Source organism: Rhinolophus sinicus, linkage group LG04 (genome assembly GCF_036562045.2).
Source record: "Rhinolophus sinicus isolate RSC01 linkage group LG04, ASM3656204v1, whole genome shotgun sequence".
NCBI classification, from domain to species: Eukaryota; Metazoa; Chordata; class Mammalia; order Chiroptera; family Rhinolophidae; genus Rhinolophus; species Rhinolophus sinicus.
In genome coordinates this window covers 188,238,225-188,262,944 of record NC_133754.1, presented here as the reverse complement: position 1 = coordinate 188,262,944, position 24,720 = coordinate 188,238,225, and the positions used below count along the sequence as shown (strand labels likewise).

General features: G+C 54.6%; 1 protein-coding gene across 6 annotated transcripts in view; it reads right to left on the bottom strand.

The window, feature by feature from the left end:
- CAMSAP1 (calmodulin regulated spectrin associated protein 1) overlaps positions 1–24,720 on the bottom strand; it is a 58,178-nt gene that overhangs the window by 3,541 nt on the left and 29,917 nt on the right. The window contains exons 5-18 of one of the 6 annotated variants that reach the window (XM_074331375.1): positions 24,286–24,366; positions 23,310–23,345; positions 20,618–20,759; positions 13,315–13,454; positions 13,127–13,223; positions 8,956–9,133; positions 8,430–8,521; positions 7,846–7,930; positions 4,859–7,196; positions 3,909–4,045; positions 3,428–3,636; positions 3,176–3,278; positions 1,596–1,714; positions 1,042–1,160 (exon numbers count right to left, since the gene is read on the bottom strand). In XM_074331375.1, coding sequence (XP_074187476.1) covers positions 1,042–1,160; positions 1,596–1,714; positions 3,176–3,278; positions 3,428–3,636; positions 3,909–4,045; positions 4,859–7,196; positions 7,846–7,930; positions 8,430–8,521; positions 8,956–9,133; positions 13,127–13,223; positions 13,315–13,454; positions 20,618–20,759; positions 23,310–23,345; positions 24,286–24,366 — 3,876 coding nt within the window. The remainder of the gene's footprint in view (positions 1–1,041; positions 1,161–1,595; positions 1,715–3,175; positions 3,279–3,427; positions 3,637–3,908; positions 4,046–4,858; positions 7,197–7,845; positions 7,931–8,429; positions 8,522–8,955; positions 9,134–13,126; positions 13,224–13,314; positions 13,455–20,617; positions 20,760–23,309; positions 23,346–24,285; positions 24,367–24,720) is intronic. The other 5 variants (XM_074331370.1, XM_074331371.1, XM_074331372.1 and 2 more) reach the window with 5 other exon arrangements.

The following is a 24,720-nucleotide window of genomic DNA, read 5'->3' as shown; positions in this document are numbered from 1 at the left end:
TCCAGGTCTCTGATCAGACATCATTTTCTAGTAAGAGCCACCCTGACCCGCTATGACCCTGCAGCTGCCCCGGGGCCCCCGTTCCATGAACACTGTGTCATGGGGACCGAGCCATGCCTGTTTGTCCACGCTCCATTTGTGGTGGTTTTCGCGCTACGACATCAAGAGCTGAGCGATGGACCGTGGCCCAAGCTGGAAACCATTCCTGTCTGGCCTGTGACCCCTCTACCGGGGCCGCCCCACAGCCCAGCACGCCAGCCCCCGACCCAGTCCTTAGGGCTGCTCCCCGCCCCTCCCCACCTAGACCAGCGCGACAACACTAACCGAAGAGGAGTCCCTGCCTCCCGCATGGTGGGAACCTCGTCGCCCACCCAAGATTGAGCTTCAGTCCGCTTAAGGGCAGCAAGTCCTAACCTTGAACCTCTATTTCCAACTGCCTTCCAGATCTTTCTACAAAGGCCCAGGGCCCGACAGTGTTCTTGCTGATGTGAAGAACAGTGCTGCCCTCAGGGACGTGGCAGTCACGACAAGCACTTTACCCCCAGAGTTTCCAGTTGTCCACTGATCCCCTCCATCCCTAGAACCACCCTCACCGGCTCCTGCCTCCCCCGACACAGCGAGGCCGTCCTTACAACACCGCCCTCCCTCCCGCTCTCCACCTGAAACCACAGTCCTCAGCTACCAAACTAAGTTGACTGGTTTCCTCCACTTTGACAAAAATGACACCCGTTTTCCATTCCCCACCACATCCCCTCGGGTCCCCCACCCTGGACCAAGAGGGCTTCTCACTGGAGGGACTGCCCCAGGCTCCCAGCTCCGTCCAGTGTCGTCCGTCTAACCAACTCCTGCTTGTCCTCCGGCGCCAGTGACGTCGTGCGGTCCCTCAGGCCCGAGCACCTGTTCTTACACGTGTACGAACTGCTACCGAGCAGGGATGAGCCCCAGGTGTGCGCACCGAGGGTGTTTTCCTTCACAAAGAACCCTAGTGCATAAACACCTTGCATTCTACACAAAAACTGAGCAGTAAAACTTGATACTTGCCTCCAATATTGAGTTCTTGTGAGGTTCGTTCACTTTTCCAGCCAGACAGCAGTGGGATATCGCGTTATGAATGATTGGTTTGTTGGATTTGCTGCTGGGCTCCTTAAACAGCTTGGGACCTATGAAAACCAGGCCAAGATTTGCAAGGTCAAGATTCAAGGCACACACACAAAAAAACCCAACAATGTCTCACAACCAAGCAATGGGCAGGCTGCTTCGGGATGTTTATGATTGTATGAAAACGGGAAAAGCCACTTCAAACGTTATCTGAAAGAATTCTGAGTTATAAACTTTGAATAAATTTTAAAAAGACTAAAGTCATTAACAAAGTATCCCCTTTCTAATTTCAGTTTGTTGGTTATAAGGAAGGCAAAAGAAAACCAGGAATTAATCATTTTTAATGTCCAAGGTTCCAAAGCGCCCAGGACACGCTCCAGCCATGGAGTTGTGCAGACGTAGATGCGTCACCTGCTACCAAGGCAGCTGGAGGGCCAAGCAGTGCCCACCCCGACCAGATGTGCGCCTGGGACCACTACGGAGAATGAGGTTGTCACCTGTGTACTCAGCCACCGAGGCGAGGGAGGACGCTGCGGACGCCGTGTCCCAATCTCTGTCCGTGCTTCTGCTGGGGTTGCGGCTTAATACGGGCAAGGCTTCCAGTGACTCAACTCTGCTGAAAGAAAGGGACACGGGTGAGCAGGGACAGGCACGTGCACACGTCCTCTCCCCCACAACTGTGCACTGGCTTGTGGAATTCCAGCCTGACCTGGGCCAGCCTGCACCCCAGTGCAAGGACCATCAGCAGTGGCAGGGGCTCCACCACGGCGGACGAGCGCACGTCGCTCTGCTACCCATGAATGCAACCATACGAACGCAATCATAACGCTGGGCTAATACAAAAGTCCAGCACTTGAGGCACTAGAGTGACGGAGGCGGCCAGACCGGAGGGGCCACCCCTATCAGAGGAGGTTCGCCTTCATGCAGCCTCTGTCCAGGAACTGGCTGGGGAAGCTGGAAGATGATGTTTGGGCCAAACAAGGGACAAGACCCTGGGAAGAGGGGAGGCGACACGGTGGGCCGAGTGCAAAACCCCAGGCCTCACTGACACTCCAATTCCTGGCAGGCCTGAGCTGCGTCCCTGCAGAGCAGTCTGCACTGAACACGGCAGAGGCCCCCTGGTGGCGCAGCTGAACATAGCGCCCCATGAAAGGGAGGCAGGCAGGGCTGGAGCTGGAACCCAGCTCAGGTAGCCGACCGCCAGGACCAAAGTCCAGCCAGCACCCAGAGTCCCTGAGAGGCATCCTTCACGAAGCCCAGGCAATAAGAAGCCACCAGGACACTGGCTGCGGCCATGGATGCACACACATAATAAAGGACAGGTGGGGGAGGGGCCCCTGATGCCAGAAGAGGAAGTGAGGGGGATGCGCAGGGTGAGGAGGGCACTGAGCAAAAGCCCAGCGGTACCGACAAGGTCCCAGCATCTCCCCCCGAGTCACTCGCTCTAATGGGACTCGTTCAGGGACTCATTCAGTGCCCGTGGAAGAAGCCGGCCTTAAGCAACCCGAGGACACGGGACACACACTTCCCTCTGGGCTGTTCCCAGCCCAACCGCAGCCGGACCCTACTCGTGGGCGACCCCCACTGAGGGGCAGTCAACAAACGACTGGCCTGCACATGCCCAAAGTGTCAAGGTCAAGAACGACAAAGACGGGCTGAGGAACTGCTCCGAGGCAGCGATGGGGGACACACAGGCCTGACCAGGACCCTCAAGTGCGGAAGCACGGCTCTCAGGGACTCGCTGGGACAACAGGTGACAACTGGACGAGGACTGGATCCGATCAAGGTGCTGTTTGACAACGCTGGTTACGTCGTCATCCATAGGAGATACACACTGAAGCATTTAAGAACAAAACACACGATGCTCCCACCTCAGTGTAAAAATGCAATTGCCGGCGTGGGCTGAGGAGGCAGGGGAGAGGGTGACGAGCATTTGTGCACGTGCCCACTGGCGGCCCGGGCATCTCAGAGTCCCTGTGTAATGACTGCAACGGTTCCAAACCGGAGACATTACCAATTCAAGCTCCAGCACCACCTCCCTACATTGTCTGCCACGAACGTGGCGCCGCCTCCTTACCGCTGGGAAGGCGTGCCCCCCGAATGGACGCTCTCGGGCTCGGTCGTCGCCGCGGAGGCCAAGGACAGGCTGGAGCCCGACTGGGCCCGGCTCAGGTTATCCGCTGCCGGAGATAAGAAACGCTCTCGTCAGACATGTATGTGTCTGTGTTCGGGACCAGGCACCCGGGGAAGCCACCCGCACGTCCTCGCATCACAGTGTCACCCGGGTGAGGGGACCAGGGCCGGTGCCCACACCCCTGGGCCTGCTCACGCGTTGAGGAGCACTTGGTGCCCGCGTCGCCCCGCGGCTCTTCCCGGTGGACCGACTTGGGCCGCGGCTTTCTCGGCTTCGATTTAGGGTTAGCCAGGCCCTGCTCCTCTAAGATCTGTTGCTGCTTCCGTCGTAAGTACTCCTGCTTGATCAGCTCTCGCCGCGCCTTCTCCTCCTCCTTCCGGATCCGATCTTCTTCGGCTTTCCGGCTGAGGGGCGAATACGTCAGGACCGTCCCGGTCAGAGGGACACGCCAGGGAACTGGGGGCCCCGCATCACTGCCCCATGTCAGAACCACACCTCTCTGCACACTTCCCGTGCGCGGCACATGACACCAGGATAAACGCATCCGGCTCCCGGGGTTGGGGTGGGGATTCAGGGAGGGGACTCCAGGAAGTACGTAAGCCCAAGCAGGACGGAGGGGAGGGGGCGTGACAGACATGGTCCTGGGGCAGGCAGCGGCGGGACCCCGGGCACCCACCGGGCCTCGTCTCTCTTGAGCTCCACTTCCGCCTCCAGCTGCTGCTTCCGTACACGAGCCTCCTCGGCCTTGCGCTGCTGCTTCAAGAGGAAGGCCGCCCGCTTCTTGGCAAGCTCGTCTTCCGCCTTCTGCTCATCCTGCAGAACAGACATGGCTGAACATTACCGGACACAGCCCTCAGATCTCCCAGGCTCTCCTTTCGCCCAGCAGCCGTATCTAATACAGGCTTAGGAAGTTTCAGTGCAAAGGCTTCCTTACTCATTTTAATTGATGAATAAGCATATCTTCATGATGCTACAAACACACAGAAGACACCACACTGCTGAGAAAGCGTCATAAAGCCTGTCAGCTTTGCAAAGGTCTGCACTGGGTTCAGCTTGCCTCAAAAACTGAACGTGCTGCCACAGGTGGGCCAACACCCATGGGCTCATCTGTTCATGTCTGAAAGGCACTGCCGCCACATAAAGCAAGCCGTCTTGCTAAGATAAACGAGATGACTGTAGTTACGGCACCACCTTCGTAACTGCCAGGAGGAAAGGCGACACTACTAGAACAGAAAAGAAGTGCTCACAGCTCATTTTCCTTTTTTCCCTAAGAAGAAGGACAAGTGAGGCACCATCAGAATCAGAAACGTTTCTCAGTGTTTCTGCAGCCATCCAGACTCTGGAGCAGGCTCAGCACACTTTGGGCCCAGCACCCGTTTCTGTGGAGCCTGTAAACTAAGACTGTCTTCACATTTTAAAATGATTAGCAAATCATCAAAAGAAAACCAGCACTTCATGAGCCACGAAGCTACTGGGAGCTGGCGGTCCAGGGCCCACCCACAGCCACACTCGCCTGGGGCTGTCCTGACAGAGACAGCGGTTGCAGCCAGGCTCTGCTAACACCCTCACCACCAGGACGAAGTGACCACCTGGCCACCACTTGCCACCACACTCCCAGCTATTTACCTTGAAGAAGAAGCCGACCCCCGGCTTCTGGTCACCCTCACCGCCAAGGTCCACCGTGCTCTCGTGGCCCTCTGTCTGTCCGTCCTCGTCGGGGGCCTTCAGGTCCGACAGGTCCACCTCAATGAGGCTGGCCTTGTTCCTGGGGGGCCCGTCCCCGAGGACGTCCTCCTTTCCCACGACCACACCCCCGGGGGCGCTGAGCCCCGCCTCCTTCACACTGCTCTCCAGAACTTCTCTGAAGCTCATCTGTTCCGACAAAACGTTGGTGTCTTTGGAAGATGATAGAACCAACGCCCGCTGGTTGTTCTCATCGTGCAGGCGGTAAGTGTCGAAGAAGCACTTCTCGTGAGGGTCACTGGTGGGGTCTGCGTCCCAGCCGGGGTCGGAGGGCGTCCTCGGCGGGAAAGGCCGTACATGGGGCAGGGCCTCCACACTGGGGGTCGGGGTCTTGCTTCGGGACGAACCCTGCTGCCTGTCTTTTGCAACCTTCAGCTCAGCCGGCCTTCCCGGGCGGGAGCTGCGCCCCTGACCGAGACGGGGAGGTCTGCGGGGGCCTGGCACCCCAGGCGGAGACAGCGGCTCCACGAAGTGGATGCCCGCCTTGACCTTCTGGTCCTGGCAGTTGTTTCTGGAGCCCGGAGCTGGCACTGCCGGGGACTTCAGGAGCAGCTGCTCCTGCTGCTGGGAAATCTTCAGGATGGCCTGCTGCAGCGTGCTGATGGTCTCATTCAGCTTCTCGATGGAAAGGTCGCACTCGCCCACGTCGGCCACCTCGCCCGCATCCCCCAGAAGGGCGGCAGAAAGCGCTCTGCTCTTCTCCAGCCCGTGCAGTGCAGTGTCTCGGGTTCTGTGCTGCTGAAGGAAAACCAGGCTTTCTCGGTCCCCATCTTGACACTCGCTAACATCTGGCTGCTGCTCCTTGAGCAGAAACTCCTCTGTTCTGGACGCGCTGCCCCCGAAGGCCTCGCCGTTGTGCTGGGGACCTTCCCTGGCCGCGAGCCCCGGCTTCAGAGGCTGGGGCGCCGCCTCCGCCTTGCCCTTCTTGACCACATGCAGGAAGGCCGCCTTCCCCAGCCGGAGCCGCTGCCGCGCGGACAGCGCCTCCATCTCCTTCTTCTGTGCCTCGATGGCCCTCCGCTTCTCCTCCAGCTGCATGTGCAGCCGGACCAGCTCAGAAGCCAGCAGGCTGGCGTGGTCGCGGCCCTGTGGCCCAGGGCTCTGCTCTCGCTTCTGCTTCCACGTGGTCAGTGGGGGCGGGCAGCTCTCTGAGGCATCGGGCGTGGTCTTCTGGGAGCTGCTCGTGCTGGACTTGGTCTCACAGCTGTTGAGCCTCTGCAGCTTCCTCTCTGCGAAGCTGGTCATCTTCACGCTCCCACTGGCCACGGAGACGCTGCTGACCTGAGAGACCGTGCTCAGGCAAGGGCTGGAGCGGCCGCTGGCGTCGTCCTTGTCCTCGTGCTCCCTCACCTGCATGTCCTCCTGCAGCTTGGCCGACTCCTCCTCGCCGGCATACTTGGCGGTCGGCACGGCGTGGTCCTCGCCGATTAACTCGGGCCCCGCTTCGTCTAAGTCAGCGATGTCCGAGTCGGAGTCCTGCCTCAGGACCGTCCATGGCTCTGGGTCATGGGCGCGGGGGCTTCTCTCACGGCCAACGCAGAGCCTGCCCTCCGAGTCCTCGTCCACTCCGGCCACATGAAGAAAGAAGCCGTCAGCAGACTGTCCCTGAGACAGCGGATCAAAAGCACTGCTGCGGGCTTCCCCGGCCTCAGTGGATGCGGGGGCCAGGCCCACAGCGGGCTCTGAGCAGATCGGGGTAAAAGTCCTATTCAAGTCGCGGCTGATGTGGCTGCCGGGCGCCTTCCGCCGCCCCAGAGGCAGGTGGCTCTCGCCGGGCCTCCTGGACGTGCAGGTCCTCGGCCGCCCTTCTCCGTACTCGTCCTCCTTGGTAACCGTCTGCTTCTCTTTGGCCGGCCGGAGGACAGCCGGCATCAACGGCTCTAAGAAGAAACTGTCGGGCTTACTTTCTAAGGTGTCTGCCAGCCTCTGGGGAGACCTGGCACCTGTCAAGCCCAGGTCACCGCCGTGGGGAGCCCCATCCATTCTAACGATGGCCACGAGCTCTTCATCCTCATCCTCAATGTCGACATTGTTCAGGAGGCTTTTTCCAGGCGCCTTTGGGGTTGCGGGGTGCGGCTGGTTCTGTGGGGTCAGCGTAATGATGTTGGATGCCAAACTGTCCTTGCTGATGGAGCGGGCCAGGCTGATGCTGTCGCCAGAGCCAGCGTCTGTGTCGTAGCTCGTAGTAGGATGGACAGCAAAGGGTGCCGCTGACACAGGCCTGCAATGTGGGAAAGAAGCCCATTGGACATGTCGCTATCTGCACGAGAGGCGACACCAACAGTGACACCACCACCAGTTATGACAACAGAACGCGAATCTTAACTATGGAGAGTGAAACCCTTTTCGTGGGCAGAAGAAAACCACAGGTGATTTCAGTTCAGCAATTCTCAAACATTTTGCTCCTGGGACCCCTTTACACCTTAAAAATTACTGAGAAGAGCTTTTACTTATTATAGTTATCAATATTAATAGTTACCATACTAGAAATGAAAGCCAAGACATTTTAAAACAAGATTAAAAAATGCAATAAAAAACCTATCCCATGAAAAAAGTCCGTATTTTCTAAACTGAGGAAGTTAATATTGAGATGAGCGGCGTCACTTCACACTTCCGCAAATCTCTCCAATACCTGGCCGGGTTCTCATATCTCACTGTGACTCAGTCCCGATCTGCTGCGACAACACACGTCATGGGTGTCGTCTGCTTGAGAGAGGAGCAGAGACGCAGATAACACAGCGGCGTATTCTGGCCCATGGACCCCTGGAAGGACCTCGGGGAGCCCCAGGGGTCCCGGTCTGCATCAGGACAGCTGCTGCTAGTCTAACGACATTTCAATCGGAAACTTATTTGAAATGTAGACAGTTTACCTGGTTTTTTTTTCCGGCCATGCTACTGCTATCCCCCGTGGCTGACCATCCACTCGGGTTAAAGAATTAGATCGGTGTCGCTGATCTGGTGATTGAAGGAAACAGTACATGTGTTCAGCGTTAAATAACCAACTTTAAATCACTTGAAACTCAACACAAAAACCATTTCTCAAGGAAACGCATCATAACTCACACCCATTCAAGGAAAGCAGATAATCGCAACCTAATTTTCAATAATATCAATAGTAAGGAATGTACAATTCAACAGTATTCAGTCCACACCATGAAGTGAAATAATCAGGACTCTCAGGGAATGTCATCAACACATGTTAAGTTCTTGCAAGAATACAACACAGCATATACTGTATACTTCATATAATTTACTAGATTTAACGATATTTCCACTATAAAGACTATACATACTAAGGTACATCAATACAAATTGAAATTTATGATGCCATAGTTAGTCTTAACTAAAATTATTACGTCATAGTAAGAGTTTAATTTTGAGAACTGTTACTTTGGTGAACTACCGTCAGAAGAACTGAGGAGGAGGAGAGAGAAAGTGGAAAGGGCGTTCCTACCGGGGGGGTCCTCTCCCTGCACCGTCTTTTGCTGCTTCTGCCTCAAAGGCAATAAAGGATGCGATGGGCTAAAGGCAGAAGCGCCCTTCCCCCTAGATGGAAAAAGAATGGGAGAGAAAATCACCTATTTAGCAATCTTCAAGTTCAAAAGCCAATGTAAAAGGAACTACAGACACTCACGAATTCACACTAATCTGTGGGAAATTCATAGGTTCTTTGGGAAAAATTGTTATAAAAATGAACCAAAATAGTACCAAGAATTTCAAACTTGGGATAAATAACCAAAAACTGCAACAAGGGGACATGCTGCCTTCTGGTTACAATTTATAATAAAACAAGTTCCAAATTCTAACAGCAAAATCCAAGTTATTTTTCTCTGGGGGGGGCAGGGGCCAGAGGGGACGGGGCGGGGGGAAAACCTGTCACTACCGACTCCGGTACTTTCAAGAGGTAACTTCAATTAAAACTGGACACTAACGAGGAGGGGAACCAGGACGCTGACAGCCGCGAGAGCAGACAGACTCACAGATGTTCCGCCTCCTCGGGGAGCAGGTGGTGCCGGTGGCAGCCCTCGGCTGGCAGGTGGGCAGGGGGCTGAAGCTCGGCCGGGCTCGCTGCTGCGGGGCCGCCCAGGAAGCTGCGCTTGGTGGCGTTGGAGATGGGAACAGGGGGCCGACTGCTTTTTTGGTGTGACACTGTTTTAGCTGCAGAAATAGCAATTTTACAGAAATGTTCACGTTATTTACAGTCACTTACATTAGCAAGAAGCATCTAAAAAAAAAAAAACCCCTACAGCTTTTGTAAGCACTAAAAATAACACAACTTTTACCTGCAACCAAACTTCTCCCAAAAACCTGGTTTCTAGTTCATCAAATGTGCTCTGTAATAACAAATACTACAAATATCACAGCAAAGTGAGTGCCAACAGTAAGACACGGCACCGAGTAGGACGAGGAGAGCCTCTGACAGCCACGTGGAGCCTCCAGTGTGTGAGCAGCCACCCCAGCAGTCACTTCGGCTCCAGTCCTGAACAGGAACCCCATCTCTCAGGCTGCTCCCCAGAGAGCTGGCCCAAGACGTGGTGCCAGGGCTAGTCCACGGCAGCAGGAGCTGGATTCAGGCTGGACCCTCTCCGGCCAACTGGCAACAAGGAGCCAGCAGCTTGGCAGCTGGAGCCCAGATAGCCCTGGCCTGGGGGGCAGTCCACTGTGGGAGACACAGTAGCTAAGGTGACGTGAACGTGGGGAGGAGCTTCCGGAACAACAGGCTGGGTGGCTGCCCGCACCCACTGGAGCGCGAGGAGACAGGGAAGGAAAGGCTGAGACAGCGAGAGGCGGCCAAGAGCCGGAGTGAGAGCGGAGGACAGAGGGTGCGGCGGGCAGCCGGGGTGAGGCCCAGGCCCCGTGGGCAGAGAAGCTGGCTGTGGAGGCTGCTATGCCAATCCTGACACACAGGATGGGGAATTCTGGGCATCGAAAAGCTCAAATTCCTGGACTCCCTGGGACTCCGTAGGCCCCTCCCTGTGGAGAGCTCCCAGCCCCCAGGCTTGGAGACCTCATAGGCCTCCTGCAAGATGGCATGTGCCCTGCAGGACCTGGCCGTCCCCCGCCGGCCACCAGGCCTACCAGCATGGCTGGGCCTGACAGGAGGAAGGGGCCACCTGGGGCAGCCAGCAGGTCCGATTCGGGAGGGCTCCCGAGACCCATGCAGAAGCGACCAGGCAAGCTGCACGCACGACTAAAAGCAGGGCCCTCGCTACGTGAGGGGAGTGACGGAACTGCGTGGCATGTGCAGGGCCGAGGAGGCAGAGCAAGGTGGGGGCCAGTGGCAGGCAGCACACAGGGCCTGCGTCACTGCCCCCGGGGGGCCAGGCGGCTGCGTGAGCCCGCAGAATCCACGTGGACACAGTGCCTGTGATGCGCCAGGCGGAAGGGCAGCCACCAGGCGGGGCAGCAGAGTTGTGGAACGAGAACGGAACACAGCTTCCCCAGGGGCAAACGGACAGCAGCCACCCCCAGGAAGTCCCTATTCTAAGCTGTCTCTGGGCCTGAACTGGTTGTGCCTGAGCCAACTGCCTGGAGAGGAGTCTGCGGCAGCGACCCAAGCCTGCCCCACAGGGACATACACCTTTACTCAGAGGCCTGCGTGCTGGGGAGGGGGAGCTGGCATCGATACCCAGAGGCCCAAAGTGTCATCGTTGCCCATCCGGGTGGGAGAGGGAAGGCCCAGCCAAGGTCCAGGGCACCCACAGGCCAGGGTAAATGTAGTTGGTGGCTGGTGCACCAGCCACACTGGGAGTTGGCTTGGCCGAGGAGAGCCTTAAAAACCGCCCCCCAGGTGGTAAACGAGAACCAGTAATGACCCCATGTGGGGTGCAGGAAACGTGACCCTGAGGACCTAGAGGATGCCGAGTATAGCCCCTGAATCTCCATGTCACTCCCCAGGCCACCCCGAGGAAACCCGACAGAGTCTGGCCAGAGTCGGCCCAGCAGGAGGCCCAAGGGGCAGCTGTCCTGCCAAACCTCCGACCTCCAGGACACAGCGAGTGGCCCGTGACCCGGTGCAGAAATGGGGACCTCAATCTGATAAATGCCAACGACGACAGGCTTGGAAGCAGCCTCCAGACAAGAACAACACCTTGGTTTGGCCTGAGACCCTCAGCAGAGGCCCGGTCACGCCGTGCCTAGATGGAGACTCCGGATCTTGCCATGCCAGTGACGGTTTTAGGGGCACGCCAGGTCATGCCACCCAGAGTAAAACACAAACACCTCTACATCCCACTTGTCACTGGAAGGAGGGTCTGGAGGTGGCACGCTGCACACCTGGGGCACCGCTCCAGAGAATGACATGGGTGCTGTGAATGGGGACCGAATAGGAAAGGGCTCGTCCACAGGCCGGGCCACATAGCCCAGCAGACCTGGCATGGCAGCTGGCAGTGGGGAAAAGGGCCGCGCGCTCCGAGGCCAGTCCCAGTGGGAGAAGCACAGAGCAGCACCCCGGATTCTGGGGCAGGCCATGCTGCTGCGCCAAAGAACCACACACCTTCCCACAACAGCCCTGGCGTCACTGGCCATGGCTCACCTAGTGAGCATGCGTCACGAGCGGAGTCCTGCCAGACACTCCCAGTCACAAGGGCGAGCTCGCCCCTCATCTCTGACAGACAAGGTACCTGGGGCTAAGCCTGTGGGGGCTGCAAGCCGCATGTCATTTAGGACCCTGGCACCAGCACTGCCTTGGCTCTGGCCTGAGTTTGGCTAACAGACAGCCGACAGAAGAATGCAGACAGATGCTGCTGGTTGCTGCCAGCCAGCCTGTCATCAGCCACCGCCATGGAACAATGGGCACACGCATGAAGTGGCCAGAGGCAGGGATGAACCTACGCATGAGAGTGAAGGGCACAGACTCCCACCGACCAAGCTGCCCAGGGCCAATGCCGAGCCCCCGGCACACAGTCTTCCAAGCGGCCCGCTGACCACTTAGCGGTTGTCAGCTTCACTGGGCCCTCGGGGAGGCCAGCAACCACTTTGGTCAGACACACACATACTCTGCTTCACGTGTGCCTTTCCGGACCCGGGCCAGCCACCCCACTGGCCAGCAGCTAAGAGAGCGCGTGCCGGGCTGCACTGACCCCGCAGATGGGGACACGCCTTACAGAGGGAAGTACACAAGTGGGCCCGTGACCACGAGACCTGTGGGTCATGCCCAGCCCGGAATGAGTGGCACCACAGCTGCTTCCTGGGTATTTCCACTGCAAGGAGAGGTCGCCAACAAGACACTGCAGGTGTGGCTCCCCACGCTGCGTTCCCGGGCGCCCGCTACAGCCCCAGTGCCTGCCCCACAGCGTCCTGCTCCTGCCTCTTGCTCAGGAAATGACCATGACGGAGGGAGTCACACTCCTGGGAAAACACTGGGGTCCGAGGTGAGCAGGGAGCGGGTACAGAGCACGACCTCTCAGAACACCTGTGGGTACCAGATGCAGGGAACAGGCCGATGGCCCTTCCGGCTTGGGGAGACATGGAGGTGCCCGAGTTGGGGACCAGGGGAGGGGCACGCCCTCACCACCGGCCCGGCCGGCCCACCACCTGGTGGGGGTGTCTACACAGTTTCAGTGGCACCAGCAGCGAAGCCACGCGCCTCCAGGACTTGGAGGAGCATGTGGAGCCCGTTTTCACGAAAGATCTGGTCAAGTCTTCTGCTCATTGTTCTATTGGGTTTTCTTTCACTCATGGATGTGAATGAGCTTTCTATACATTCCAGGTGCCAGTCAGCCCTTGGAGACAGTTGGTTTGTTTTTCTTTTTAATCATCTTTTAATGAAAAAAAGGTCTTAATCTGGTCAACACAGATGTTTTCTGCCTTGTTTGAGGGACAGAAAGTGAGAGCTGTGGAGGGTGAGAACAGCCCCCACAGACCAGTCGGGTTCACTTGCTGCCAAGTACGTCCATCAGAACCCTGCTGCCCCTCGGGTGCTTGCTGTGCGGTGAGGACGGTCCCAGGGCTGTTCAGTCTAGGAAAGCTCCTGCAGGGACGGGCCCCAGACGGGCAGCCAGGACACGACACAGGTCTCTCCTCCCCAGAGAAACCATTCAAACTGAAACAGCACTGCTGTACAGAACGTTAGGCACCGGTTAAGGACACCCGAGTACCGAAAAGCTCTCCGAGGAAACAGCTAGCAAGTCACCGAAGTTCGTCACTCACCATCTTTCAGTTCCTGCACGTCCCTGGGTTGAACAAAATCTGGTCTGACATTCTCAAACCACCAGAAGAGCTCAGCAATAAAAACCATAACGTTCGGCTAGAAGAAAAAAACAAAAAAAGCCAAGGACACGGTAAGTAGCTTATTCACACACGGTTTTAAAAATGTGTGTTTAATAATTCATTATTACCTTCAACACTAAGGGAGCATACAGCATATCTTCTAAGGTGAGATAAAAGCATTTGTTAAGATATTCATTTGAGAATTCTCTCAGAAGCCGAATATTATATAGACTGTCAGCCATCGATGTTACCTCCTTCAAGCATATATCTAATAGATAAAAAGAAAACTACAATTTATTATAAAGATATTCTGCTTCATAAGTGTGTGTACATAAATATAAACTCTGAACTGAAACACATTTTAAATGAAGGTAGTGGTGACACTTTAAAAAGTAGTAACATTAAGAAATTTAAACATTATAATAAGTACTATAAGTAACAGTAAATATAGGAGAAAACACTGGAGAAAAAGATCTGAGAAGTGTCCGGGATCTGAATTTAACTGTTAACATCTAAAACGCGTAACAGAAATCATGGGATTTTAAGACTGGGCTTCCAAAACGGACAGTAACAACCGCCTTCCAGTTTATGAAAGGACTGGCCGCATCAAGCCAGTTAATGTTTCGCCGAGTTTCTTTACCATCAGAAATCCCGATGGGGTTCCTGCAGGACTGCAGGAGGGATAACATCAGGAAAGCCAGGCTTATCCAAGGAGTAATACAGAAAGAGTACAAATCACGAATTCAGGCCACGGTGCGTGCCGGGGTGTCCCTCCGGGAAGGAGATGGGGGACTGGGGTGATCACCCTCTGGGGCCGGACACCTTTCCAGTTCAGGGTGCTCCGCAGGGCTCGATTGGCCAATCTCAGCACAGGTGTCCGGGGGCCACGAAAACGCCATCCCCTGAGCATGATGCCCTTTGGGGGCGGGGCAGGGGACAACTGCTCTCAGCTAGGAAGCACTAGAACTAGACACAGCTCAGGGCTGAAGGAGAAGCGGCTGTACTGATGACTTAAGTTAATCTGGCCTGTAAGCAGACAGATAAGGCAGACAGGTAAGGACACAGGGTCTTGCGAAACAGAAATAAACTAACTTGATTTCTAAGAAGCCATTTCTGAGGGTTTAGAAACCTGCACAAGCCCGACTCACTGAGTTCTGTCCTAGACGGCGTCCGGGACCAGGAAGTCCCAAAGAGACCCGGTAGAAGATGACCGACTGTGCACGCTGCTATTACTGAGAAATGTTTCTTTCAAGTTCTGATCACAAACCATCACAAACGTAAACATCAGCCGCCCAGGTACCTGTACCCAGATGGAATGGTAACGTCAGCCCTTACGTGATTCAGACCATTTTCTTCCAGTAAGAAGCACCATACACGGTGCAGGAGACCAGCCCCCACCAGGTGGCCAGCCGTTCCCCCAGGGCTGCGTGACTCTTCTATGCGGGGTCAGTGTTTTCATCACACTTGGCCTGTGTCCGTCCCTTAGTGAGGTGCCCTGAAACAGGACACTGCTGACTTGGCTTCTTAAATGTACATTCATGACAACAAACTACACCTCGTGTGCAACCCGTTTTCTCCCTGAACTCAGTGTTACATCTGCACACAGACCTCCATTGGTGCGCGCAGACATCAGTCACTCATGTGAACGGCCACGCGGTATCGCAATTTTCACGGTCACGAAAAATGCTCTCTGCACCCGCACAGGCCTCACAGCAGGACAACCCACCGGCATTCTGGAGCTCGGGCCCCCCGCCACCGCCCGCCACCCACACACACACACACACACACACACGGCTGTGAAATGTGTCCCTGGTCACGGGTGCGCTTTCACTCTTGATCCCTCTTCTGTGCAAAGCCTGTTCCTGTGGCTCTGGGTTGTTCGTCTTTTCCTTACTGATCTGCAGGAATTCTTCACGTGTTACGGTTACAGAAGGACTGTGGCGGGTCCTCTGACAACTTACATTTGTTGCAAATACTTTTTCATGAATACAGTTTTATCACTTAATTTTATTTGCTGATGTTCCAGTAAATAAAAATTGGTTAAATATCAAGGTCCTTTCTATTATCTGTGCCTTTTTGTAATGTATGTAATCTGTCCCAACGCCAACATCGTACGAGTATGTCAGGTCTTTCACGCGGGGCAGGGCTGTTGCTGTCTCACTGCGCTGCCCCCATACAGATGGCCAAGCGGCCCCACATTCTGACCCGGCCAGGACCCTCCCCCTCGCAGCACCCGTGGGCCACCCCACAGGCCCTGGGTTCCCTCCACAGTCACTGTCAGGACTTCTCTGCACAGCTCCCCTGGGCCACTGACTCCTCCTGAGCCCCAACCACACTGGTCCAGCCCACGCAGTTAAACAGCGTAGTCTTTGTACAGCGAGGACCCTGCCTTCTTATTCTTGAAAATCAGCCTGCCTGGAATCTGGAACAATCGAAACTAGAGATTAATGAACACGATGGATTATAATCTGCTGAATAAAGCTGGAACCCGAGGCCATCTAAGACCAATCACACGAATACGCAGAGAAGGCGCTCCCCTCGGCAGATGGCCACGTGACAGGCGTAGGAGGAGAGGCGCTGCACGTGCTCCCAAAGCACGGTAGTAACACTAGCGGGCAGATGCTTCATGAGAAACAGGAAGTGAGCCTCGCAGCCTCTCGCCCAAATTACTCGTTAATTATAAAGCAAAATTAGTGATCTCAGAGTGGAGAAACCCATCACCTGTCCCCTGAACCAAGGGACCAAAGCTGGTGTCATGGGTGCACTGCCATCAGGTCCCCAATCAGATGCACTGGGAAGACACATCGCTTCTGCGGCGTCCTTACTAAAAATCACACTCTGAATCTAATCAGGAGGAAACACTGAACAAGGGACATTCAACAAACTAAGTGGCGTGTACTCTTCAAGAAAGACACCGGAGGGCTGGAAAAGGGCTCCAACCAGATGCTGGGAACCAGAAAGCTGACGACTGCTGAGTGCGCCGGGCCAGCGCCTGCACGGGGCTGCTGGGGTCGAGGACATTACGGGACAGCTGACAACATCCACACAGGACCAGATTAGTGCTGTACCACTGTGAAGCTTCCTGGTCTTCACTTTGTTCTCCAAGGTACTCTCCAATGGGGCAGAGACCAACAAATGTAACACAAACGTGACAAAATGTAACGACTAGAAAATCTGGGTGAAAGCATGCAGGAATTCTTTGTATATTCCTCTGTAAATTGAAACATATCAAAACAAAATGCTACAAACATTAATTTTGTCCCTTTGGCCTTTACCCTTTACATGAATTTTTACATTATTGCGTCAATTTCTGAAATAAAAAAATTATTTACTGGACTGGCAATAAATTTATGACCTGGGAAAATTACACTTTTATACTATTCTTGGCATCTCAGCATACGGTCCAAGTCTTCTCCCAAGTACTACAGAAAAGTTCAGTTTCTTCCAGGGGTCTTCCTTCTTCTTTGCTGAGTTTACTCACAAGCTCATTTCGTTCACAACATTCTAAGAGCTGATAGGACTGTGCAGGGCAGGCGGACAGAGCTGGCCCTGTCTGACGTCCGGTGAACAGCCAGCCTGTGGGGACATGGGGACATGTTCTGAAAGCCGCGTCCATGCATTCTGCAGTTACGGGTCCACTTAGGTTTCTCATCTTTTCTTGGTTCCACAGAAAACTGCCCACTTCATCTAACATTTCAAATATGTATGGCCTACAGTATTCTCAGTATTTTCCTTAGTATTTATTTCAGTGCCCACTAGATCTGTATTTAATCTCAGCTACTCTAGTCTTTGTTTTTGCCATCTTTTCTTGATCAGTCTTTCCAGAGGACTATTTTAGCAATCCTTTACAAGAATGCTTTTAGTTCTACACATTTAAAATTTCTGAACTATTAATTTTTGCTATTGAATTGACCTAAAAATTTTATATTAACTTTTATTTTTTAACAAAGTACATAAAAAGTCTTTATAAAGTCAAATAATATTTAAGGAGCTTGTTGAGCAAAACAGCAATTCTCTGGCCAGCCTACCGCCACCTGCCACCCTCGGCGTCTGGCCTGCAAGCATCTCTGTCCAGCCCGCCCGAGGGCCACCACCTGTGAAGTGCATTCGGGGCAGAGGGTGAGCAGGGCGCACGTGGCCCTCTTGCGGGTCAGAGTGCAGTGTGTGTGGTTAAATTCAGCTGAGTCTCACATCACCAAGAAACTATTCCTGCTGCTGAGCTGACAGTGTTCCATTTTTCCTGGATTTAATATTTGCCTCATTTTTCCACGTCCTTTGTTTGAACACCCCTCTGCCTCCTCCCTGGGCTGCCCCCGTCCCCTCTGGCCTGTGCCTCTGTGTGGGGAGTGCGCCTGCAGTGCGCTCCGACACCCACTCAGGAAGGCCGCAGCTGTACCTTTCCCCATGGGGCGCTCTGAACCAGCCTCCCCCCACCCCGGACGATCAGGCACTCAGCGGGGAACCGCTCTCCCCGGGACTGGGGGGCACGGGAGCTGCTGTCTGGACTCCCCGTCCTGTGGGCACTCTGTCCCAGGAGTTCTGGAGCTGCTGTCACATGCTCAGCTGTGGCCCTTCATTGATATACGAGTCACCAGGTGGGCCTAGCACTTCCTGTCACCCAGCACTTGGTGAATTCTTAATGTCAGTAAGAACGCACCCTGCACACACTAACACCTGGCCCGTCCTCTTCCAGCAGCTGGGCCCTGGGCACAAATGCCCGGTGCTCTCCCCACCAGCATTTGCTCCTGCCCGCCCGCAGGGCTCGGTCCATCGGGCTTCCCATTCAGGACGGTGGCTTTCCTCCAGTGTCGGATCTTCAGCAGACCAGAGTGAAGAGTAAGGCAGGGAGGGGGCTTCGTGGCAGGGGACTGAGCGGGAGCCAGTTGGCTGTAAAGGACATGGCAGTGGCGGTGGGCGTTTGCCGAGGCCAGAGGCCAGCTTCTGCAGAGAACCCATCCCTGGTCCCTGGGCCCCACAGGCAGGTCAGCATTATGAAGCCAAGTCAGGGAAGGCGGCTTCCTGGGTGGGCAAACAGGGACGAGAGCCGGTCTCCACAAAGCCTGACTTCCCGGCGTCACCTCATCCCTGATATGTGTGGGGTCTGCGAACAGAGCCCGTCTCCCCCCAATCTCCTGAGGGTGTATGGGGAGGTGTCATCATTGTCTGAAGGGGCAAAGGGACCTGGGCTCTCGCTGCTCTCCAGCCCGACTGCCCCGTGCCCGTGGCACATCCGTGGCAGGCCCGCTGGAGCCCTCCTGGGACCCTCCGGGAGTGAGCCACTGGCCTCTCCTCGTCCTGAACCCTCACCAGGTGCTGCTGCCCAGAAACTGGAGAGATTTGGGTTCTTCCCCTGGTGCGGGCGGACTCTGTCTGACCAGAGGACACAGGTTCACACTCTTTGGCATTTCCCTTCCTCCGACTTTCTGGGGCTCACGTCCATGTTCTCTCCTGACCCACTGAGGTTAAGCCAGTTCATAATTGTAAAATTCCTTCCTTCCAGAATACACACTGAGTTTCCTTTTCTCAACCACGCTGAGCTGCAGCCCACAAGCTCTCACATGGATGCTGTTCACTCATTTATTCACCGACTTGTCCCAAACACGACTTTAAATGGTTGGGATGCACCAGTGAAGAAAAGAGATAAAAATCCCTACCCTTGGAGAGCTCTTACTAGAAAACTCCACGACGGTTTCTACTTTGATCCACGAGGTGGTTTCTAAACATTAGCGACGTCAGGTCTGGAGAAAGCAGGTGCGTGGTTTGTCACTGGTTTCGTGTTTCCCTGTGTTGAGGGGAGACGATCAACTCTCTGCAACCTGCTGAGGTTTGCTCTGTGGCCTCGCTGGAGGCCAGCTGTGTAACTACACCCCCTTCACTTCCTTTCAAGGTGCTCAGGAACGGCGGGTACCTGGACCACGCCTGTGCCACACTCACGGCCGCACTGCCCCTTACCTCCTCCTCAACCCGCTTCTGCGTGTGGCGCTTCACTTCTCCCTGGAATTCGGTGTTGATGTTCTGCCACTAGACGCAATGAGCTCTGACACTGCATGTCCCTGAGGTCCTGCACCCCTAGTCCCCCTTTGTCTTCCACCCCCAGTGGAGCGCTTGGAAGCGGCTTGACACGACTGCAGCAAGAGCTGCCTGGGTCAGTGAACTGGAGGGAGACTGAGAAAACGTCCAGAATAAGAGGGGAAAGGGATGAAAACACGAGAAAAGGTGCTGAGGACAAGGGAAAACTCCAGGAGACAGGTAATACTCCCGTTCCCTCATCTTTCTTATGGTTTCTATTTCTTCTTTTTTGTCTTTGTCACATTAAACACTGTGTTCTTGTTCAGATATCCTTTGTCACCGATGTCTTGGAGCCAAATCTATCTGTTGCGTCTGGGGACTCTGGTGAAGGCTGTCTTGTCGTGTGGCTCGGCTTTTCCACAGAGCCCCACTTCCGGCGGCGGGGTTCTCTGGGTATCTGGCATGCCCTGGCTTGTGGCAGTCTTCCTGCACCTCAAAACTCCGCGCCCACTCCTGCGGGACCCACGAGCTTCACAAGTCCTGGGCTCCCACCAGCCTGGCGGCTCCCTTTCTTCATGAAAGGTGCCTGCCCCCGCCCCTAGGGCTGCGGCCTCGGCCAAGCTCCCTAGTTCCTGGCTGGTGGCTGGAGCTTTCCTGGTCCTTCCCAGGGTCCTGGTCACAGCTCCCAACCACACAGGCCCAAGGTCAGACGAGCAGCACAGGCCCAACAGGCCCCTGGGCAATCATGTGTGATTCGTGGGTTTTCACTCAAACATAAAAACCCTCTCTTGAAACCCGAATTCTCCTTCTCTCGACTTCAGCGTTGTGTTTTAAAAACTGTTTTGTCTACAGGAGCCGTATAATCCAGCACTTGTGTCTTTGGAGCAGGAGCAGGACCGTCAGCTCACCCCCAGCCCCACCCATGCCAGAGCCTCCCATTTCACGTGTGGGTAGTATTCTGGGTATTCTCTGGGCCTGGTGTCTTCCTCCCTCAGGAAGAAGGATGCTTAGCAAAACCTGCATCAGAATCCCTGTTGCATGGCCCTGTACAAACGTCACTGTGGTTGCCTTGCAGACACGCACTGGCGTCACCAAGGAGCATGGAGGGTCGTTCACGAACGGTCTGTAAACAGATTGCATTCGCACTCATTTTCCAGCCTCAAACTAAGTTCCAGGTGTTTCAAAACAATTGTAGCAGGACCGACAAAACCTTCCCCATTCTGAGACCTAAGTCACACATATTTCACACATTATCCAAACACTGTCTAAGTCCAATTTCTTCATCAGACAGAAAGCAGGTTAAGCACATGCACACCAGCCTCAAATGTTTGCACCTTCATGCCCGCAGCCCCGTGGTACTCAGGGCTCAGGGTTCCTTCCTGGCACGAGCACACGCTATGGTGCCAGGCCCACGCCACTCACCCTCCAGTCTCATCTGCTCGGGGCAGTAGTAGTGGACCACAGCCAGGAGGGCGGCCCCATCGCTGCTGTCTCTCATCAGATCCTCCAACAACGGGAAGTAGGGTGGCTGCCTCGCAGACAGGTGCTCTCGGCGGTAGCGTACCTGCAGTCGGTAAGAGGAAAAATGGTCTCTACACATGATGTGCTTCACTGCCACCTATGTCACAGGCAGACTGTGACATCTAGAATTAACACAATGCCCTCTGGACAATGCTCAGAAGAACAGCAGCCACCGCATGATAAAAGCTCCAAATGTCTGGATCACATACTTTGCCTGGAACACATATGTCAAGATCCAGGGGACTGAGTTTCGTGGGTACATGGGGTGACAACAACTAGCTGCTGATGACCCCTGGGCCGTCTCAGTCAAGAGAGCTGTGGCCCAGACAGGAAAGGAGGCAGAAGGCACATACACTACCAGAAGCCAACAGACTATAAACACAGGAGAAACAAGTTAAATGGTGAACAGCGGAAGCTGGGAAGACTCCGCATTACTGTCACTCGTCTCGGTATTATCAGCACTCACCTCGGCCAGTGAGACAAGTGCAGAACAGCACTGATAATATATTTGAGAAACTTCCGAAAGCAGGTTAGACAAAATGTTGTCTACTACATCAATAGCCCGTCTAATAAGTGCAACGAAGCATCAGGAACCTGGATGCATTCAAGGAGCTACGTAAAATGCCTGTTTTCTCAGCATCTCTGGACTCCGCCTTCAGGGGAAACCGGGGGCACAGGTTGTGCTGCCAAAAGCCCCCGGTGCCACCCCCATAACTGGGCATCGGTTTAAGTGTGTGCAGACGCATGGGCCGCCAAGGGACGGGAAGTCAGCACAGGAGAGTGTCCCAAACGTTCCGCTGTCCCCTTGTATTTCTGCATTAACGTTCATAAGACAGCTTTAAAACATGGTGTATCCTGCAGCCACGTTTTCTCCAGAGGAGGAAAATACACAAGACAAATCAGAGGAAGAAAACCAGCTGTCTATATTGACAACTGTGGATTTCTCAGTGCTGTAGGAGTTCAACCCAAAGAAAAACGGTCTCTCAGCAATCTAGAATTTCAAGTCGTCACCTCAGTAAGTACAGAGCGTAGCATCAGCAATACTGATATCTGGTATAGAACGTGTCTAACGCATCCTTCTGAAAGCAGGACTAAGGCTTAGCTAATGTCCCTGACATCCGTGTGCTGGACTCTTTAACTTGTTTCTCGGGCTGCAGCACAGGCTCTGACGCGGACACGCCCACTGTCCGGCAGGTCCTGGCTCCAGCAGGCAGGTGTGCGGGCATGCGCCAGGCCAGCTCCCACACGACAGACAGACAGACAGCACACACAGTGACCGAGCACAGCATGCAGTAAAGCAAATGGTTTCTCAATTGAAGATGGATGGTGTGAATTTCAAATGAGGGAAAACACCAAAGTACAGGGCACAGGGGGCTGTGTAATTACCTTCCGGTCGGGTTTGTTAAACCTCTCAGCTGTAGAACATTATGGTGAAAGCTCGGAACCTGCCCGTCTGACCAGACCTTTCTATACTCATCCTCATCAGCCTACTTGTGGGACACTGGAGTCCGACAGGCATGGCTATCAGCCGCTAACAGGAAACCTGAAGGGCCATTGCTCTTGGTCAATCTTTCAATTGCTATAAACTCTCATCCGAAACCTTACTTCCTAGAGGAGAGCTCAATTTTTTACTACGTCCTCACTAAAGCACGTAACTTTTTAATATTTAGCTCTTTGGCCTTCAGGATTCAAGTTGAAAGATATGTAAATATTCACAAAAAATGCTTTCTTCTTCGTTAATAAATTTCAAGAGAAGCTAAATTGACTGTGAGCTACCAGTAGACCCTGTCCCCCTCACACGGGTCCACTCCCCCAGCTGTATCCCTGGTCTTTCCTTCACAAGAAGAATTCTAATATACCCAAATGGTTAATGGGGTCTGCAAAGCCCTGAACTCCAGACCTCCACTAGGAAAATACCCTCTTGCTTCCAGAGTGGGTCACAGCGTAGAAGCAAATCACCACCTTTCACCTTCCTTTATATGGGAAAACTCACACTTCACATTAACTTGGTTCTAGAAACCCTGTATTTGTGCTGACCTGACGCAGGCCCCCGAGCGGGGCGGAGCAAGGGGATGGCCTTCTCCCACCGTGCAGGGACAGGCCCTCCCTGCCGCATGAGTGGGCGCCCTCCCACAGTGCAGCCACCTTCCCGATCAGACGCCCCACGCTACCGTTACTGCAAGCTGGCACGTTCACTCACACCACTAGGGACGGTGACACGGGACCGACCCAGGAGCTTAGCGGTCAGTCCTGGTGTCTATGACAACAGAGAACGGATCCTACCATTTACATTCACGTTCATCACAGTGACGTGTCCCAAGAAGAAACACAAAGTCTACCTGGAAGATCCCCTAAGAAACTGGCAGACCACTCTGTGCTCTGACATGCAACTCAGAACTCCAAAGCGCCACGTTATGAAGCCCTCTCAGGCCAGAATCAGGTCACCGCGCGCACTACACAAAGCATAATAACAATAGCAAGGAGGACATTTAAACAAAGGAAAAGGTTCGGGTGGTGCGAGCAATTTTGAATGGAAGCAAGTGATTGCAACAGGATGGCACGGATGGCAGCTGGCGCGCATGGAGTCACTTACAGGCACTAACTTCCAGTACCACTTGGAGGGAGACTGCTGGGAAGCAAGGGAGAAAGGCAGGAGAGGAGCATCAGCGTGTGGGTCCACGTGTGGACGGGCATTTACACACTTTCATGTCTACACGCGAGGTGAGGTGCCCTCTGAGCAGTCCCACCGTCCAGCGCCCGTGGGCCTGGACATTCTATGTTACCAGATGCCTGAAGTGGAACCAGGTCCCAGGCGCTTCTACAACACTAGCCTCAGCGGGGCAAAGAACACTCCAGAAACTCGGCACAGGGTGTGCACCAAAAAGGACGGATGCCAAATGCAACTCGGGAGGGGCTCAGTGCATCGTCTGTGCCCATCTGAGGGACAAGGAACAAAAGTGGGCACGGGGGTGGTGCCCGGCACCCCACCCCAGTCCAAGAGTGGAGGGAGGGAACCAGAGGACGCCAGAGGACAAACACAGCCAGGCCACGTGGTGCAGACGTTCAAGTCATATGCGTGCTTGGTAAAAAATAGTAACGTCAGGGAAAGAAAGGACGGAAATGACCGAATGCACAGAAGCATGTGCGTCATTCCATCGGCTGCGTGGCGCTGCTCCCCCGATGCCACGCAGCCTCCCGGACCCCAAGGGCCGTGAGAGCTTAGCCAGGTGCCTTTGGCAGTAGGCACTGTTCTCCTCACTGCTGACATCTAGAAACTACTCCCAGTGCCCTGTATGTCCCATACTCAGGCTTCCCAATACCTCCCAACATCCCCCACCCACGAGGTTAAATATAAGACAGGCCCCTTGCCAGGGAGAAAGGGCAGCAAGCTGCCATTCCCACTGCCACGGAGGTGCCACAGACCCAGCCTGCCGGGGTGCAGGAGACTCGCTCCTTCCTTGTGAGTAACAATAAAATAAAGAGTAAGCAGGTGGCGGACGTGGCACAGCCCTTTCCGACGGAGAGCAACATGAACTTGTGCTTTGCAGAGACTGCAGTTCGCCCTTTACCTTCTGATGAGCTGGACTCTCCAGTAACTGCTGTTTTAACTTAACTTCTTTCTCTGTTATCTCTCTCATTTTAAGATTGACCTAAAGTAGAAGAAAAATGCATTAAAAAGGCAATTGCTTTCTCACACTGGTCACCATGTCACCACCCAGAGACCCCACCTCCCTGTTAACACTCTTAGACGCAGGTATTACTGGGCCCATTACACATAAGTGGAAACATATGCACCCCACGTGACCTGCAAGCTGTGTGACCTGGTGTGGGGACCTCCTGCCTGCAAGCAGTGCCCCCACCTCCAGCCGGCGAGCGCCCGGCACCCGTCCTCCGCCACCATCCACAAAGGCTGCTGATGAAACAGCCTGACAGCGGCTCCCACGGTCCCGGACCATACCAACACAACACTGAAGTACCCTCTTCTGGAATGAACAACTCAAAGG